Here is a 19,362-nt window from a genome sequence, read left to right on the forward strand (position 1 = left end):
TTTACCAAGTTGAACCTGCAACATTTACTAAGAATTTGGATCTGTATATATACATATCCACCCTCTCATTGCACCTTTACTGCATTACAAGCCCCAAAAAATAGTCACTTATTATCGTCTTACATCATCAGGACTCTATCAAACCTATACCAATTATCCTATATAGTATATACATCAGCGGGTTCCACAGAAGACTCGCATCTTTGTCAGACATTTCATAATCTTTGTGATTAGCTATCTTTGTCAGAAAACTGAAAATCTAGCTACAAAATCTACACTTCAAAATGTGAAGGGGAGTTAGCAAACCCTGAATTAGCATGTGGTCTGGAACAACTAGGTAACTGCTTCTTATTTACATAGACATCCTGGTGTGATACTTGTGGCTGAGCCAATACAGCACTACCCTCTGAAGAATCATCTTGAAGGATGTCACCTATTTGGGCCCAGTCCTAATTATGCTGTCACAAAATGTAAATGGTAAGTAAGCTATAAAGGTGTCCTTAAAGTGAAAGATCTTCAAATTGATCCGGTTGTATGATCACATCTAGAAATTCCAGGCAGTGAAACTTGTTGAATATGGAACAGCTAAATAATGTGCTCACCCCACAAATCTGTAGTACTGACTTTAGGATCTGTTCGGAACCAGTAATCATTGTCAATCTGCAAATAAGCTGGTTAGGTTTCCTTCAGCATGATTCAAAATAGGAAAAAATAAAAAACCTATAAGGTATGTTTGGGATGGAGAGAACTCATTTTTAGTGTATTTTTGCAAATCTTCCCCTCTTCTATCCCTCATCTCCCCCCAAAACATAGGGTTACAAATCCACTTTGAAACTTAAAAAATCTGGTTTTTTTTTTTTAAATGGACACTTCTAAATATACTTACACCAGAGTCCGAAGGAATAATCTTCTGAATCCCAGATACCTCTGAAGCTGGAGAGCTGAAAGCTTTAGAAGAATTGTTTTGATTAACCTGGGGTGGCTGCACTGCATCCTCCTCTTTGCAGTAATCACTATTCCCAGCAGATGAATCTGGTGATTTAGCCTGCTTAACACTCGTACTTTCATGTTGGCTGTCAAATTTGCTACAAGCATCAACATGGCTGTTAGAGAGAAGACACTACCTTCTCATGTAAAAAATATAATGCAAGAAATATATATATATATATATATATATATATATATATATATATATAGAGAGAGAGAGAGAGAGAGAGAGAGAGAGAGAGAGAGGCAGGGGGTTGTGATGAAATACAGCTGTACGTGCTCATAAAAGAATACCTCAAGAGGTACAAATCAATTGGTCCAGTGGTGCTTCTAATAGTCATATTACACTGCCTCTGGTGGAAACCAATATCCTGCTCATCAAGCAGCCAACCAATCACATATATACTAATACAATGCACAAATTTTCAAACCACATCATCCACACTACCCACCTCATCAGGATCAGGAACTTCAATATTACTAGCCTGTGGAGCTTTTATTGCAATAAGTGTTTGATTCTGTGACAATGATAACAACTAGAAAGTAAGCTTGAGAAATCAACAGATAAGGAACAAATTTCAAGGAGAGGGAGAGAGAGATACCTGGAAGCATGGAAGGCTCATAATATCTTCTCCTGTTAAAAAAAGGTACCTGACAGTCCAAAGAGGCAAACTATTAACTGAAAGAACCAATATCATATGCATCAGATACAGTGAGAATGTGGAGGAATCCGGAGTATACTTTTGATAATTTTCACCTTCCTTCAGGGCATTCAGAAGCTCTAGTTTTTGCCTGAGGAAAGAAAATCATGACAGCTCAAAATTCAAAACACTAAAAAGATAAATCATAGAAAAACATCTTTCTCAATTAGTGAACCAACCTTATAGATTCATCAAGACTGCATTCTTCAAGATATAAACTTGCATTTTCAGCCTGTAATGAAACAATGGAGACAGTTCAAGTTATTGTAATATGTCAATAGGAAAGGTTAGAAAACTTGAATTTCAATTTCATTTTACAAAAAATGCCAGTTACAATCAGCTTTGAACTCTCCAAACCTAGGTTGACGTTATGATATTAAGTTGTCTTATCCAACCAAACAATTAATGCATCTACAATACCGTAATTTTCTGAGTCCACCTAAAGAAAATGATCACTCATCAGCAATCTGCTTCATATGAGATCTATTTGTCTTAATCTTGGATTACTGATACAAGACTCCATTTAATGTCAGCTATCCATTGGAACTTTTATGAAGACAGATATGCTAACAATACGTTGTGAAACTGGACTTAAGCCAAATGGAAGTTTGCAAACTAGTTCACACAGCTCAACCAAACTATTCTGCATACAAATTGAGAAAGCAGCAAAGATCGTGTATGTTAACTTTCCATTTTTTAGTACATTTACAGAGCAAGGCTTAAGTACTTCCAGTTGAGTATTTTTTCTGTATAGAAATCTGCTTTTGTAGTGACGAGTCAATCTATGAAGTTCCTGTCATGTTTCTTACTGTATTTATGCCAACACGGAATTTCAAAAGATTTACACTCAATTTATACCATGCAAGAAGTAAAACTTGAGATGTTTATCATGCAATAATATAATCAGTTTGTAATTCTGTAAATTCAGCAATTACAAAATCAATATTAAGCACATGAAAGAAATTGAAATGACTGAAATTTTATATGCACCTTTAGTGCAGCAACTTGATCGGCCAACTCCTGCTGGCCCACATCACCATATCCCCTGTTTAATGCTAGCATGTCATTAACAAATAATAATAAATAAGAAAGTACTAAAGAATAAATTGTTTTTTTTTTTTCATTTTCTTTTTTGAATAAATGAAAAGATCAATATCATTACTTCCAACGTATATGGTTCTTTGAAGTTTTCTCTATCAATCCTATTCCTTCAAGGACATTTGTAATATCATATATCCTCCGCTTTTGAACCTGTCAAAAACAATATGATGCAAATACCCAGAGAGTATAAAGTAATCAGCACCAAACAATACCAGCAAGTTAAATTTCTGGCACAAGAATGAGTCATGCATAACATACCTGTTGAAAAAGGATTAAATTCATATCCACCACAGAATTTCTTGTCATAGGAAAACAATTTCAAAAGTACAACAGAAGCAAAACCTTTTTTAACTTCCACCGGTTGAATAACAATTTTACATAGAAATTATGACAATATTTAATACCTGCAGTATGTCTGCAGTATGGTTCAGATCAAGGGTGCCATCCTTAGCTTCCTGGATCAAACTGATAAATTTCTTGGTTAACAAGCCTGCAAAGAACATATCAAACCCATACCATAACCTCAATAGCCACATCAAACAGAAAGCCAACGATTCAACAAATGAATGCAAACTGTGCGTGTCTGTGTGATGTATAGAATCATATATGAAGAGCGGTAATTGAATAAAACCTTACTAAAAACTCACCTAAAGAACTGTCATAGCGACAATTAGCTGCATTCAGACCATTAGTACACTCCGTCAGCAAAAAATAATAAATTAGAAATCAATATGCCCATTACATGGGCCCAAGATATTAATATATGGACTAATTAATAGATGTAATAAAGGGATGTTACCAATATCTGTTTTCTGAGTCCCAGATTTGGTATGTTTTGGAGCCTTTGATTGAGTCTGATGCTTTCCACCAGTGCGCGACTCTGGTTTAAGTGGAAGATCATTTGCTAATTCAGTCTGTCCAGGGATGGCGGCCTGTCCGCTTGTCTGGGCCTCACACTCATCTAATTCATTCATTTGCCTCAACTGCAGTGATTGTAGTATTTTATATAATTACATGAAGAGGTACAAAGAATACACATCAAACACCTGCTGGACATATAACTTCTGTTGCAACAGAAGTGGAATTAACTCATACAATTTAACTTCTGTTCATGCAAGATTTTATATTAACCAGATAACAAGATGTATGAGTATATGGTTGAAACCTCTTAATAAAGAAAAGGCAAACTCACTATTCACAACCATCCCAGCCACTCCCCAATAATAATTCTTGTTTGTGTTCTCACTGCAATTATATCAACTCATGATGTGCAAAAGAAATTTCACATAAATGCAAGGCCATCATAAGCTAACTATATGACAATCGTGGATAAAGAGTCCACATCTCCAATATTTAAGTCATTATTTTTGTACCAAAAGAGAAATACATAAGTAGATGTATATGAACAATCAAGCAAAATTTTAAGTGCCATAACAATTTACTTTTAAAAAGTTTTCAACATGCATCCAGCCTCCCAAACCATAAAACCAAGTATGAAGCGTACAAAGTGCTCAAGACCCACTTAGCTTTTAATTAAACACTAATAAGTATGGAGTTGCATATGCATTTTCAGTTGAACATACAAGTGATTACATTTATAAAGCTTTATCAGCCCAGCAGGTAAGATATTGTTTGTCTACCCCTTTCATTGTCACAGGTAACTTTTAAAGGGGATCTCAGCTGGACTCATCAAAGGAAAACTTGGTTCATTAGATGCCCCAATCAGATTCAGCACATATAACTAACAGAATAAAGATCTGAAAATATCGGGGCATTATGAAATACTTTTAGAGCCAATGAGCTCTAGCTCAAACGACACATTCTCCTCCCATTATAATGTGATGGAGGGTGAGGTCTTGGGTTCAAGACCTAGGTGCATGTGTTAAAAAAAAAAATAGAATAAGAAAATGAAATACTTTGCAAGTCAATTACATATTTACCAAATTACAGTGAAATTTACTGCTTACATCATTAAAATTATTTCTTCTTAATCACACAGTATCCCTAATCCATAGGTTTTGAATGATTCTAGATTAAAAACACTTTCTATATTCCTTCTGACAATTCAATACCCTAGACATTCCATCTACATTGTTTAATTATTGATGTTCACATGGAGTTTCAGATTCTAGACAGTTCCTTTGTGCCCCTAGTTGAAAATATAAACCTTCTCACATTAAGACATAATACCACACGATTTGCCAAGATAGCAATCTAGAAGACATGCTCGAGATATATAAGGTTTGTTTTAGAAATACAAGGAAACAGTATTCCAAATTAAAAGCATGCAATATTTTCGTCGAACTTGCAGTTAATGCAGCTCACTGCATAAGTAACAAAATCACAAAACTTGTCTGCAGTACAAATTCATTTAACTAAGAAACAATAATTAAAAATCTTAGTAAAAACTTAAAATGCCCAACTGAAATTCTAAATGGAGAAAAGAATAAATGCTTTTACAAGAATCGTCTTGACAACGTAATTTATTTATTTTTGGATGACGTAGGAGTACTTCACTCAGATTAGTTGCACGTCACTATTAATCAAAATCCTACTCCACCCGCCAAAACCAGTTACTGGGTAATCCAGGGGCTTTTCACCCTTGACGGGCTAAAAATTAGTTTCCCCAAACAACAACACAATGCCAAAAAGAGTTATAAATATTGAAGCTTTTCAACTCGTTCGGCTAGAATTTATCATACTGGCCAATGCCACCAATACAGTACACCTACCCTTTTGAAATATACCATCCTATTATACCAGGTTGTTTCAGTACAGGCTATTTTGGCTCATACAAAATCATTCAAAAAAAAAAAAATTGTGTATTTGTTTTCTTAGTATGTAATGAATAAATGAAATAATATCTTAATGTGTTGAATAGAGATCATAAGAATGAATTCAGTTTCTTTGATTCAGATAATGCATATGGTTATATGAAGTTATTTTGAGTTCATGAATACATAAAATGGATCGCAAAAATGATACACTGTGATCAAACCGAAAAGGCTGTGATTCCATTCCAAAGAAGGAAAAAAAAAATGAAAACCTAACAAAATCTAGAAAATAATTGTTCGCGGCAAGAAAACAAAAATATGAAAGGCGTAAACTGTAACATGAAACGAAACGAAGAAGCTCACCGCGAGTTCGGCAAAGGTGGCGGAATGAGCAACGGAGGAGGCGGCGGCGTGAGAGTAGGAGGGAAAGGGATTAGAAGCGAAGAAGGCGAAAGGTTGAACTCCCTGGAAAGCTGCTGCTGCTGCTGCGTAGGGATTGTGATTGTGAGTGTGGAATTGCAAGCCAGGTTGTTGATTTGGAGGGTTTGGATCATTCGCCATGGAAGCGTGCTCGCTCGAGAGATATATAAGAGAGTGATTGATATCTTGGGAGTGTTTGGAGGGAAAAGATGAGAATGAGAGTGAGAGTTTGTGTTTGTGTTTGTTTGGGTGTTCTAGAGAGAGGGAGAGTTCAGGTTTGAAAAGGAGTAAAAGAATAATAAGAGTAATAAAGAACTAAGGAAACGGAAGAAGAGGAGAGAGAGAGAGAGAGATTCTTTCGAATCACAAGCCTCCCCGCCACTCCCTCTTGCCTAGTTTTCTCTTTTTTACTTTTTCTTTTTTCTTTTTTTTCCGCTCTCTCCTTCATTCTACTTTTTTTGAGTTCTTCTCGTTTGGGCTTCTTTTGTTTTTCCTTTTCGGTTATATGACTTCGAGCCCATTTGTTTTTTTTTTTTTGGGCTAAATAAAAAGGGTCTTGGGTCTCGATATGGACTTATTGACTATACATCCCGATAAAAATAATTATCGTTGTATCTTGGATCTCGATTTTATGTAGGGTTATTATTGATGTATCTATTATTTCATTTTGACTTATCAGGCCCCGGTAAATAATTACTAAACTATATTATTAAATATGGTTTACAAATCTATTTTAGACTTTAATAACTAGCAAAGGTTTGCTTACGGTTATTATAAACTATTGAGATAAATGTTTTTGTAAGCAAATAAAACTAACCAAATAAGTAATGTTTTTTTAGTTTGAATTTGATAAGGATGGGTGTAAAACATGTTTTACCCCATCCAATAAGAGATTGTTACATCAGCATTTTACTTAAAATTCAATACACCCTACCACATTTAATAACATCTCAATAAACTCCCAATTTATTTAGATTTATATATAGGTATTAGAATTTGTTTGGTGTAATTTTACTTATTATTAAATATGTGATAAGATAGTGTGGCATGTTGGGATTAGAAGGGTAAAATATGGGTTTCACACCACATTCTTACCGAATTTAATCTCATGTTTTTATGGTATGTTTGGTTGGGATGGAAAGGGAGGGGATAGAAATTGGGGGAAGAAAAATGGAATGGAGATTTCCATTTGGATCCACCATTTCTTTCCTTCCAAATTGGGAAGAAAATGGCTTTGAGGAAGAAGTACAAAATTACCCTCATTTTTTAATTAATTATCTCTACCAAATACACCCGACGGAACATACAATTTTTTTTTCCTTTCATTTTTTTACCATTCCAACCAAACAAAGCCTCAACTTTCATAAGAGACTAAAATTCTTAAGACCTTATTTATTATACCCAAATGAGAGAGTTTACTCCTAAATAAAATGTCAGCAACTAAAATTCTTAAAACTTTATCTTGAAGGTGAAAAAAATGTTACTCCTAAATAAAATACTGCATGCTAATACCCCTCCCATTGAATCCTTTAATTACCTCCCATTTTAGCTTGGATGTGATACAAATGGTATTTATTTGATTTTTAAGTGCCACCTGTTTCACATCTAAATAAAAATGGAAGGAAATGGGAAGGGGATTTAATGGTAAGAAATCTTATCCTTAGAGGTAAGGCATCATAGTATTAAACCGTACAGACCACAAAAGAAACACGACTAGCTGACTACTGAATCTGATACCTGAAACTCATCTCATGCGAAATTGCAAACACCACATTGGCTTATGATTGATTCAAGAACTGAATTAATTTAGTGAACTGAAAACTAGAGATTTCAACCCATGCACACTTCCACAACAAACCAAAGACCAAAAAAAGTGGAGCAGAAGCCCAGATCATCATCATAAACTCATAATGGGAAACTAATAGAAGTGCTGTAACTAGCAAATGAAAAAAATCAAAATGTACAACAGATTGCAACCACGCAAGAAAAAATTGCAGCAGTTGCAGGTTTACAGATAATATAAAAACTAAAAGCTAGTGTACATTCGGGAGACATCTGTTTTCCTTGCCAACAAATAAGCAACGCAAGCAAATGGCCATGAACAGAGCAACCTTATTCCATTGTAGGTGGGATTAGCTGCTGCTACATATTTTAATCCCACTAAGAATATACCCACCAAATGCACTCATTTGCATGCATGGATGGGTCCGTGAAGGAAGCACCTGCACAATTATCAAAAATCAAGAAGAAAGGTCAAGTATCTCATTTGAAGGAAGACGTCAGTGTATCAAACTCAGCACTATAATGGGAACAGTAATTAGCATTGCAAAAAAAAAAGAAGAAGAAGAAAAAGAAGAAGATAAATGATGGTCTTTACTTTAAAGCACCATGGAATTCTAAAGAATGACTCCTTAACTGGCTTCAACAAAATTTAAAATTCAAGAAATTAGCTGTACCAGTAAGTTGACAAGGGCATTAAGAACATCGGTGATAGGAGACAATCAACAATTTCACAAGCAGCAGCATCCCAATCAAAGGAAGGGAACCATCAACAAGAGAAGTTACAGCATTTATCATACTTCTGCATGGTTGAGCATTTACGTCATGGCCTCATCCTAAGCCCTACCCAGACAGGTCTGCTTATGCTCTAGAGGTTGTCTTAGCCTCTTAGGTATGGATAATTAAAAAGTCCACTCTGGTGAGTTCGTTTCTCACAAGAGTGCATTCAAGTGATATGTATGACTCTCTCTCTCTCAAGCATATGCACACCACACAAAATTTATGCATTGAGCAAAGAATATTAAAATGGATGTTGACGCAGAAAATACCACACATTCTTTTTTTTCAATATCATTTTAACAATGAATATTTAACAGCAAAATGTCTGTTACTGTTGGCAAAAAAATATAGAATTACAAATGTAGAACAACTTCCACACCATAGAGTACATAAAAAGCAAGCAAAAAACCAAACCTGGTATTCACGCAACCAAGGTTCTGAAATTTGCAAGCCAATTGCCATCTTCCCAAGCTGCAGATTATGCATGCAAGTTGCAAGAGGCTGCAATCAACAGAACAAGTAGTCTGGGTTTTTGTTATATCAATAAGTGAATGCTTATCTACTTATCAAAAAAAGAGGAAGAAGAAGTGAATGCCTATCCATGAATCAAACTGCTTTTTCATGATAAATAGCATCAAAATTTTATTAAAAGTAGGAGAATCCTTATTTACACAGGTTGTATAAAAAAGGTTCACCTAAGAATCTACAAATCGAATTCCATCTATAAATTATGAAAAACATTCATGTAGAGGGAACAGTAGCAACAATCCATTAACCTGAATCATTACCAAACCAATTCAGGAGTTGCAGATTTGTTTTAATACAAACTACGATCATGTAGACATGATATAATAGTTGCAAATCAACTGTTGGGAACTGAGCTGAAAATTTCAGATTAAAAAAAAAAAAAACCCTTAGATTGCTATACCACAATTATCAATCTAGCATTAGATCACCTACTTTTGAACTACTCCAAAAACAAAACTTCAAAGAAATTGGGCCAAAACCAAGTGGAAGATTCGATAATGGAGCAATAAGTGTTCCAAACTCACCCATTCAGAAGGAAGTGACAGAAAAAAAAATGCACATTAAAAAGTTAAAATTTTCTTAATATCAAGAATTTGAAAGAAATGACCTGAAGATACTGGTGATAAATTGCAAAAGGAGCTGAATTTGCTAGGAGTGGCAAAAGATCTTTAAGCAGACTCCAAAGATCCAGCTCTGGTGCGGCAATTATTAGGCTGCATAAAATATTTAAAAGAATTGTCAACTAATGCTTCTTCTGATTAGTATACCAAACATTCACTGACTGTAGCTCGCAGGGAAATGAGTATTTAAAGAACCATCAACTAAAATTTTCTTCTGATTTGTTAACCAAAAACACAATAATTACCTAGAAAAACCATTTTCCTTCCACAAGTCAATGGCTTGTTTTGGAGCCTTATTTCCAGCCTTTGTGGACTTGCCCATTTTGTTTACAGGAGAAACAGTGGTCTCAGAAATAACATCTGATGTGTCATTTTCAGTAGGAGAAATCTCTTCCATGCCAACTGATGAAGACATTTGATTCTGCACAAATCAATCTTATGACGAAATTAGGGGACCTAAAATGAAATATATGCCAAAAATAAGGCAAAGTCACTACTCACTTACATTTGACAGACATTCCATGTTAATTTCATCTCCCTGCTGGTTAATTTCATCTCCCTGCTGGTGAATTTGTTCAGAAGTTCCATTTTGGGATAAAGAGAGATCGGTGAGAGGAGACCGCACAATCCTGAACCAAAATTAATTTAATACTAAGCAAAAAAATATATACCCCACAACAAGAGAAAAAAGGGGGGGATAATCAGAATATAAACTAACATAACCATCAAAAGGACATGACAGAAAATAACAAGGCAATAAACCCCAAAAATTCAGGATATACAAGGACTAAGAAAAACTTGTGGCAAATCCTACATTTATTTAATGTCCCATCACTACCCAAGAAAGGCACTGGCCACCTCAACCATTCTAGGCAGCTTCTATCATAAGGAATCAACCCTAACATCTAGCCAGCAACTTGGACCAGTTGACCCCTGGGCCAACTAAATCATCAGGCAAGACGGCTACATTTTTAATATTTCTTCTTGTGAAATAGAAACCTAAATCCAATCCATGTTTATGCACAAAATATTGTTCTACTACCAACGGTAGCTAGTTAACAAAAAGGAAGCAGGGGAATAGCATCACACCTTAAAAAACTTAACAGACAAAAGACCTAGCATGCAAAATGAGAGTGGGAGCAGACCAAAGTTACTAACACCTTCATAAACCTAATAGACAAGAGAGCCCAGAAATCCCAAGCCACACAAGCACAGGAAAAAGCAGGAATTGACGTCACCCTCTTTCCCTTTCTTGCTCTCCTGCTGGCCACCTTTAACCATCATGGGAAAAAATATGAAGTAGCCCATAATATCCCACCCAATGCATATTCAATCAAAGCCCAAGTTTTGAGCTCAGATTGGAAAGATTTGGTTGGAAGTCAGAGTGTGCTGGGAAGGCCAAGTAATCCTTCTTCAAATCTCAACATAATGCTAAGTTGTTTCCGCAAAGGGGGGTCATTAAAAAAGAACTTCAAGTAACGGCAATTCTGAAAAAATGGGAGAACTCAAAGCCGGATTTACCTCTTACAAATTTCATTACTTAAGTTGAATATTCTGACTATATCAATAGAATATGGTGTGCTTCCAAGATATGCACTGCAAACATAACCAGTACCTGCCACACAAAGAAAATCATAAAAACAACCAAGACAGTACATGCAACAACTGCTCTCAATTACACGAGCCAACCAGAACAATGAAATTTCCTCCAGACAACAAAATTATACCAATCCAACCCTAAAATGAAGTGCAAGAAGAAGTTTTGGGAGACCACATTGTCCATGCTAGTCAAAATTAAACATTTTGAAGTTTACCATAAGGAGAAGGTAGACCAAAAAAAAAAAGTTAATGCAATTATTTAATGTATCAAATGGAACTCCTCTTATAAATGCTCGACTTAATACAACCAATGGATATTTGGCTCAATGAATTCTCCTCAACCAATACAAGTTGGCAACATGTATATTTTTTCTCTACTTTGTGCACTTCATTTTGGGGACAAGTAAATTCAAAAGCGTTACTGATCAATTAGAATGGATGTTTTCATGGGTATATGGTCTGAATCTAGACACTCATTGATACCAGCTACAAGAAGAGTTGGCCAGCATCTTCAGTTGGTGGGAACTTCCATGGTGATAAGTATTCCCAAAAAAAAAGAAGAGAAATTCACAATTTGAAGAGAATGAACATAGAAAAACCTCCTAATCGTTCTGCCACAGCACCAGTTAGAAGGCCACCAACCATATCCACTACGAGAACATCAGAATTTGCAGAAACATTAGCCATGGAAAGAAGAAGAGATAATGCATCCACTCGCAAGAATCTGAATCACAGGCAAACAAAAATAAATAAATAAAATTATGAGCAGATAGAAAAGTTTAATCTAAAGAATATCCATGTCAAGATATCAACAACTAGATCTACTTATTATCACAATTCCATTAAAGAAAGAAGAAAAGAACAAGAAAAACAGGTTTAACTTGTTATTCATGAACCCAAGGTTCTTCATATATGCAAGTATTGTAACCATTACTTGAGATTCTCAAAAGGCGCTACTTCAACTCAAAAACACCATTATACTATTTGGGTACAGCACAAGATGAATATATAAAGTTACTTTCAGTAGCCTATAGCGTTGCTTCATAGACTGAGCAAAAAGGAAAATGGTGACGGTGAACAAACAAATTCCTAGACACAACTACATCTGTAGCCAAGTAACATGATTGAAACAGTTGAGCACATATGGTAGGCATGGCAATATAATAGGCATTCCATACCTTTTCAGCATTCTGATTAAATACATCATATAATTAGATACATTGGAACATACATCTACTGTGAATTAATTTCATCAACTCAATGAGGAGGAAAAAAAAAAGATAAATGAGAACAGAATATATGTATGTTAGCCTGTTAGGTTTTTTACAGAACTGGACAATAAACTGGCAAAAGACCAGTGGCGTATATAAAGATACAAAAGGGTCCAAAAAGCATAGCCTATATATTAGATTCAACAGACCATGTCCATTTTCTGTTTATAACAAAAAAATTATCCAAAAATTACCAAGCAAGGGTATTTCTTGCCTAGTATCTCACTGCTCCCACACTTGTTCTTCAACTTCTACTTTTGCTAGATAACATAATATATCTTAGTTAGTCCTATGAATATATACATACATATACATGCATATGTATATACTCACATACATGATGTTATTTACAGTTCCCAAAATAATAGCACATAATTCTAGCCAGAAAATAAATAAGAGGAACCAAAACCAACATAAATAGACATACATAGACAGTTAACAAAATTGTCATAAGTTCATGAGAAGATGCGTCATTACCCAATTCTTGCTGGATATTTCTTGAAGTATGCCTCACATATACTGGGGGGAAAAAAGTAAACACAAATTAGACATCATCATTTGAATACTAGGCATGTTCCAAAGAAATGACAGAAAAAGGGTACACTTTGCACCCCCACTACCCTTTACATAAAAGTACTCACAGGATGCTCTCCTATGCACATGATATAATTCTGGATAGTTCACACACATCAGTAACTTCCATTGAAGATGTACCAAGTATGCTTTAGCTTTCTTCTATGTTGGATGACTTTATCAATACCAATCTTCCCAATCATATATGTTAAAGCACCCAACATCTTTAAAAAAAAAAAACACTAAATTTGTAACATGTTTCTTTTATTTCTTAAACACTATATGATAATTGTCTGCCTTAAATATCTTAAGCTTCCATTAATGGAAAAAGCTCTGCAAAACCCACAAACTGGGCCAATTGATATAAGTCAAATTAGAAAGTCATCCACTAAGTACTATCTATGTAAGCACATATAAAAGATAACCACTAATTGCTCCTAATAGGCCAACAAACTAACTAATCTTGGTTTCTTCCAAGTACGACAGACACCATGGAATGAGCATTGGTGTCATCCTCATTTTTTTCTATTCTTGCCATGGGCTATTTAAAAGGCAGTCCAGTGCTTCCTCTCAGGATTGATATGGCTATGCCAATTATGAGCCAGGCTGCTCAACCCTTGCTTTGAACCTCATTTATTAAATGTGACGAGCTTGAAGCCTTGATAAAAAGCTAAGTTCAACTCATGAAGCTAGCAAGCTGCTCAACGTTAAATGAGCCAACCTCAATATCGAGATTAGCTCATATGCCCAAGCTTTTATTATATACATGTCCATCTGCGCTCAAGCTCAAAAGTTCAGCTTCACTCAAGAACAAGCCAGGCTTGAACACTATGGTTTTTATCAAGTGGAGCTTGACCAATCATAGATCCCCTGTGATTCCCTCAATTCCAACTCTATCTCATGCTCAAAAGAAACTGATGCAAATTATTTACAGAGCCTCATGATGAGTTTTTTTTTTAATGTCATTCAACAGTTGGGAGGAATTAATTAATGCTAAGTATTCATCTTTTGCCATAAATGAATGCTGAGTCACAAAGAAAAAATCTAGAGAAGGTTTCAGGGGTTGGCAGAAAGTAAAGAATTACAAAATAATCAAGCTAATTCAAATTAATGTAAGCCTGAAATTGATGTGTCAGCAAATAAAATCACTCAAGCAAGGCTAACTTACCTTCGAGCAAAAGGGCGCCTCAAAAGTACTTTGGGTGCATATTTCTTCTGCTTCTTAAGCCTATATTTCTCCTGCAAACGTACTGAAATAAGCTTTTCTTCAAAATAAAAACTTTTGACAATTTCATTCTCTAACTTACCTGTGAGAACAATGTTTTCTTTTCAAATGTTGCACTATTAGCAATGAGAGCTTCAACTATTTCATCACCTGTTGCACCCTGACTGCAGAAAATAGTGAGCATTAGTCTAAATTTCTAGTGTGTTTATCATACATCTCTTTGTAGTTTGTTTATCATTATCATTTGATCCTTTTATAATGATATGTGATATACATGAATTCAATTTGGTAGAAGCCTTGATGTAATATACATAAATTAACTTTGGAAGAAAACTTCCGGCTAACCAACACATGATGTTCTCACCTCCGCATTGCATTTATTTCTTCACCAGTTAGGCTTTGGGCTTTATTATTATCAACTAATGCTCGATTATCTTTGATTTCATCTTGTGATTCAAAGTCTCCTTTCTCCGGAATATTATTGCCTAAGAAGAAAAAATTCAACAACAAAATGAATAAATAAAACAGAAAAGATAAGATGCTAAAGGAATGAACAAGGACCTTCAAATATACACATGTAAGATATATACACGCACAAAAAGAAATTATAAAGTGAAGTAACAAAGAGAGAAAACGTTAAACTTCACAACTACAACAAGTGGAGATAGACTTCTAAAGTACAGTGACAAAAGGTATACACGCGCCTAATTAATTGTTAGCAGTTTGAAGGTACTTCATTTGTTTGGTTGAGATGAGAAAGTAAACGAAAGGAAGCTAACTAGATACTTTTATCAATTTCATCCATTGAAATCACATCATTCTTTTAATGTAACTTGACTAGCAGCACCTTCAACATGAACTACACACCCCACTAGAGCAATTATTTGTCATTAACGCTCTGTTTGTTTTGATGTAAAATATTTTCACATTTTACCATGTTTGTTTTGCAGTAAAATAATTGGTCAAATGTAAAATATTTTCAGTCAAAGGAAAAACCAAATGCAAAAACTGTAAAATATTTTACACTTAAAAAATCGGTAAAACATTTTACATTTTCTTCTCCTCTCTCACTCCCGACACTTGATTAGCTTCTTCCCCTCTCTTAACTTTCTCATTTCTTCTCCCTCTCTCCATCTCTCAGCTCTCTCACTCACAAGGCCACAACTCTCTCATCTCCACCCATCCCACACCCCTGTCCACCCACTGACTGTCGCCACTGACTGACCCCAACCATTATCATCGACACTACCAACCTCATCATATTCGCCCTAACTTTCTAAATCAAAGAATCTGCGCAGATCTTCACTGATGTTGATATTGTCTACCTTTTTGACCCAATTTTGAACCCCAGGTGCAATTATCTCTCCATTCCTTTTGGTTGCGTCAATTTCTGATTGCACCCCACGTCTCTTGTCACCCAGCTTTTGAAATTGATCTTTAAGATTCTTGATGTTGCTATTTAGGTGAAATAAATAGCCGCACTGTTGTTCAATTTGCTCCAGCAAGTATTCTTCAATTTTTGCTATAATTGGTTTGATAAATTCCATTGTTATATCCATTTCTTTGCTTTCTTCTTTTGGATTATTTATTAGAATGTTTTAGCGCAGCGGTTATCACCTAACTTTTAAGAATGATGTCCTTTAATCCAATACACCTTGTGATGAGTAATCTTCATCAAGGAATTTTCGCTGATCTTATACGTTATTAAAACCCAACATGCAATTGGAAAATGATTTTCATTGTATTTTCATGTTGACAGTCAAACATGGTAAAATGAAAATATTTTACTGAAAATATTTTACATTTGCAAATATTTTACTTCGAAACAAACAGTGCGTAAAATAGCAAGTAAACAAGTAAAGCATGTAAATTAAGCAAAGGCAGATTGCAAAGGCAACTCTAAGTTATATTTTCCATTAGCATAATTGCCCCATAATTAAACAGACACTGTACTTCCTTGTCATGTAACATTTGTAAAACAAAACACAGTTTGGGCACTATAAACACAAACAAATTGAAAGAACCAAACCTTCAATGGATGGAACAAAGCGAGCCAAACAATGCCCTTGGTCTCCATTTTCAACTTGAAACAAAGAACCAAAAGGACAACCAATTAGGGGTTGCAGAGAGTATGTCTTATTCCCAATTTTCAATGTCCTGCAAAACCCACCAGCCAAAAAAACTCACTGAAACTTCCCATGGCAATTTATGCTAAATAAAATGCAAAAAAGAACCAATTTTTGAAGGAGAAAAAAGACTTACGAGCCAGCAGAGAGGCGAGCGAAAACCAAACGATCGCCATCGTTGATGTCAAGCAAGACACTGCAGCCTTCCCAGGTAACTCTAGGGTTTTGAATCGAATCGGATTGGGAATTATTTTGGGACATTATTATGATTCTTTACTGAAGAACAAGAAAAATCGGTCTAATTGTGAAGAATATATGAATAATAATAATAAGGAAAATTTAAAAATAGAAAGCTGAACAAAAGTCACAGGCATTAAAACCCTGATTTTATAGTTTAGGGTTTAAGGGTTTTTAAGGTTTTGAGAACGTTAATAATTTGTTGCAGACAAGTATTGCCAGGTCAGCAGTGTTCATAGTCGGCGTTTCAACCCGGGACCATATTTCCTGCAAAATATAAGAGGTGGCCCAATAAAAATAAGACACGTCAATTAAAATTTCCAAGTAGACAATTCAAAAGCCAGCTCAGCTCACCTTATCTCTGCAACTAAAGGAGAAAATTTATTGTATGAGACGATCTCGTGAAACCGTCTCGTGGGGGGCTGAACTTGATTCCGAGTTGAGACCCAAAGGCCCAGAAAATGATACTTGAGATGGGTCATGCCCAAAAATGTGGAGAGGAGTAAGGATGCCCGGGGAATAAAAGACAACTCCCATAATAGGTCCTATGGAGATCCGAGTTAGCCACCACTGCTGGAGCTCCTATCCAGGTAACGAGCAGGGCTTATCTTTTGGCACATACATAGGGGACCATGGGTAACCAATTCCTTTGTTTAGTCTGAGATGCCACCACTGTTTGACTTGCCTCGAGAATTACCCTAGGGAGATAAGGGAGAGAAAGATGTCTATAAAAGGAGGGGACGGTGCAACAGTATGGAGGTTTAGAAAAATTAAGAGGAAAAACTTATGGGTGTGTTTGTTTGGAGGGATTTTAAGGATGGTAGAAAGTTTAGGAGAGAAAAGTAGAGAGATAACATTTTAAGTAGTTGTTTGGTTAAGAGAGGGAGGGAAAATAAATTATGGGGATTAGGTGTTTTTCTTCCGGGCTTATCAACAAATTTTCTCTCTAAAATGGGGAGAAAACTAAAGGAGAGAAAAACTCAATTTGAGTCAACAAAAATGCCTGTCCACATTGGCGTTGTTTTTGACAATTTGCTTCTTTTTTTTGGTGTGTTCTTACTTCTTGCCATTTGATTTTTTTTTTTTTTTTTTACTTTTTCTTTTTCTTCATCTCATGTTCTTACTTCTTGCCATTTGTTTTTTGTTTTTGTTTTTATATACTTTTTCTTCTTCTTCTGGGCGTGTTGCCATTTGCCTCTTCTTTTTCTTTTCTTTATTCTTTTCTTCTTTGTTTTTTTTGGGGATATTGGGTTTTTGCCCTTATTCGGTAAATATAACAATAATATGTCCCTATTTTGAAACTATTTAGGTCTGTGTCCCTATTTTTGAAATTCGATTTTAACAAAATTGAGTTCGGTATAAAACTTATAATCCTCAAAATCAAGTTATATGTAAATTTTTAATTAAAACTTGACTTCAGCAAAGTCGAGTTTCACTTAAATTTTTTTTTAAAATTAAGTAGCAAAATATACATAGAACTTGACATTGCTAATGTCGAGTTCCACTTGTAACTCGATTTTTTTAAAATTGAGTACTAAAACAAAGATACAGATCTAAATAATTTCAAAAGAGAGACATTGTGCTAGAATTTTTACAAAATAAGGGCAAAAGCCCAATATCCCTTTTTTTTTTTTTTGGTTTTTCTTGTACTTCTCATTAGTTTTTTTTTTTTTTTTGGTACGCATCTTCCTTTGGCTTGTGCTATTTTAAAAAAAAAAAACAAATGAAGTGTACATACACAATTTTTTTAATAAAAAACGTGTTACTTTTTTGTTTTATTTAATAGGGACACAATTTTAAATTTATACCAATTTTATTTTCCGTCCTCTCATTTTTCTTCTCAACTAAACAAATATGTTTTCCATCTCTACATTTTTCTATCATCTCAACCAAGCACAAATGAGAGAAAACTAAGGGTATGTTTGGTAACTGTTTTTTCTCCTTATTTTCTGTTTTCAAAAACAATTTTCTATTTTTGAGACTAAAAATTTATTTGGCAACCCAAAATAAATAAAAAACAAAAACTGTTTTCAAAACTCAATTTGTGAAGGAAACTGAAAACATGCAAATGATTGTTTTCAATTTCTAATTTTCGAAAGTTAATGAATACACGTATTTAATTTAATAAATATGTCTCATTTAATGAGTTAGTATTAGAGTACAAATCCTAATAACAACATATTTTTAGTATTTTCTATTTTTTTCCTCAAAATTTTTTTTTTTTAATTTTAACTATTCAAACATGTTTTTTATTTCAAAAATACAAGAAAATTGTTTTTTCTTTATATTTTCAAAAACAAGTTTTTGAAAATAGAAAATAAAAACTGTTACTAAACATAACCTAAATCTCTTATATTCTTCCACTTTTCTATCATCTCTCTATTTTCTATCCTTCCACTTTTCTACTCCTCCAACCAAACGAACCCTAAGGGAGAACTAATAGTTGGATAGAGATAAGAGTTTTTAGTATTCTCTCTGACTCTTTGTTCCTCAGGAAAGCAATTTATATATCAATCTGTAGCCTTATTGTCCCTCATTTCTTTCCAATCGGCTGTTTAGATCTCCCACTATGGAAGTTCTATCTCGTAGTTCTTATAAATTAATTGAGCAAGTCAACTACTTAGTCATTGTAATCTAGTAC

The 19,362-nt window shown here is 34.6% G+C and overlaps 2 protein-coding genes across 3 annotated transcripts; both read right to left on the reverse strand.

The window, feature by feature from the left end:
- LOC142622208 (transcription factor E2FC) lies at positions 1 to 6,350 on the reverse strand. Its single transcript, XM_075795649.1, has 14 exons — positions 5,927 to 6,350; positions 3,589 to 3,772; positions 3,437 to 3,463; positions 3,194 to 3,279; positions 2,851 to 2,939; positions 2,679 to 2,733; positions 1,868 to 1,920; positions 1,729 to 1,779; positions 1,590 to 1,638; positions 1,440 to 1,505; positions 1,282 to 1,358; positions 887 to 1,085; positions 603 to 660; positions 1 to 458 (listed from the first exon to the last, which is right to left on the reverse strand). The coding sequence occupies exons 1-14, from the start codon at positions 6,122 to 6,124 to the stop codon at positions 454 to 456; spliced, it is 1,197 nt and encodes a 398-aa protein (XP_075651764.1). The 5' UTR covers positions 6,125 to 6,350; the 3' UTR covers positions 1 to 453.
- Positions 6,351 to 7,845: 1,495 nt separating this feature from the next.
- Positions 7,846 to 17,553, reverse strand: LOC142621695 (uncharacterized). 2 transcript variants are annotated; one of them, XM_075795032.1, is made up of 14 exons: positions 17,076 to 17,553; positions 16,621 to 16,988; positions 16,388 to 16,515; positions 14,723 to 14,843; positions 14,441 to 14,522; positions 14,302 to 14,372; positions 13,038 to 13,079; positions 11,889 to 12,013; positions 11,212 to 11,305; positions 10,196 to 10,319; positions 9,936 to 10,111; positions 9,678 to 9,783; positions 8,957 to 9,043; positions 7,846 to 8,205 (listed from the first exon to the last, which is right to left on the reverse strand). In XM_075795032.1, exons 2-14 carry the CDS (start codon positions 16,743 to 16,745, stop codon positions 8,116 to 8,118), a joined length of 1,371 nt encoding a protein of 456 aa, XP_075651147.1. In that variant the 5' UTR covers positions 16,746 to 16,988; positions 17,076 to 17,553; the 3' UTR covers positions 7,846 to 8,115. The 2 variants fall into 2 exon arrangements, with proteins under 2 accessions (XP_075651147.1, XP_075651148.1); XM_075795033.1 differs by lacking the exon at positions 8,957 to 9,043.
- Between the last annotated feature and the right edge of the window lie 1,809 nt (positions 17,554 to 19,362).

The sequence above is a fragment of the Castanea sativa genome, chromosome 1 (genome assembly GCF_040712315.1).
Source record: "Castanea sativa cultivar Marrone di Chiusa Pesio chromosome 1, ASM4071231v1".
In the NCBI taxonomy this organism is placed as follows: domain Eukaryota; kingdom Viridiplantae; phylum Streptophyta; class Magnoliopsida; order Fagales; family Fagaceae; genus Castanea; species Castanea sativa.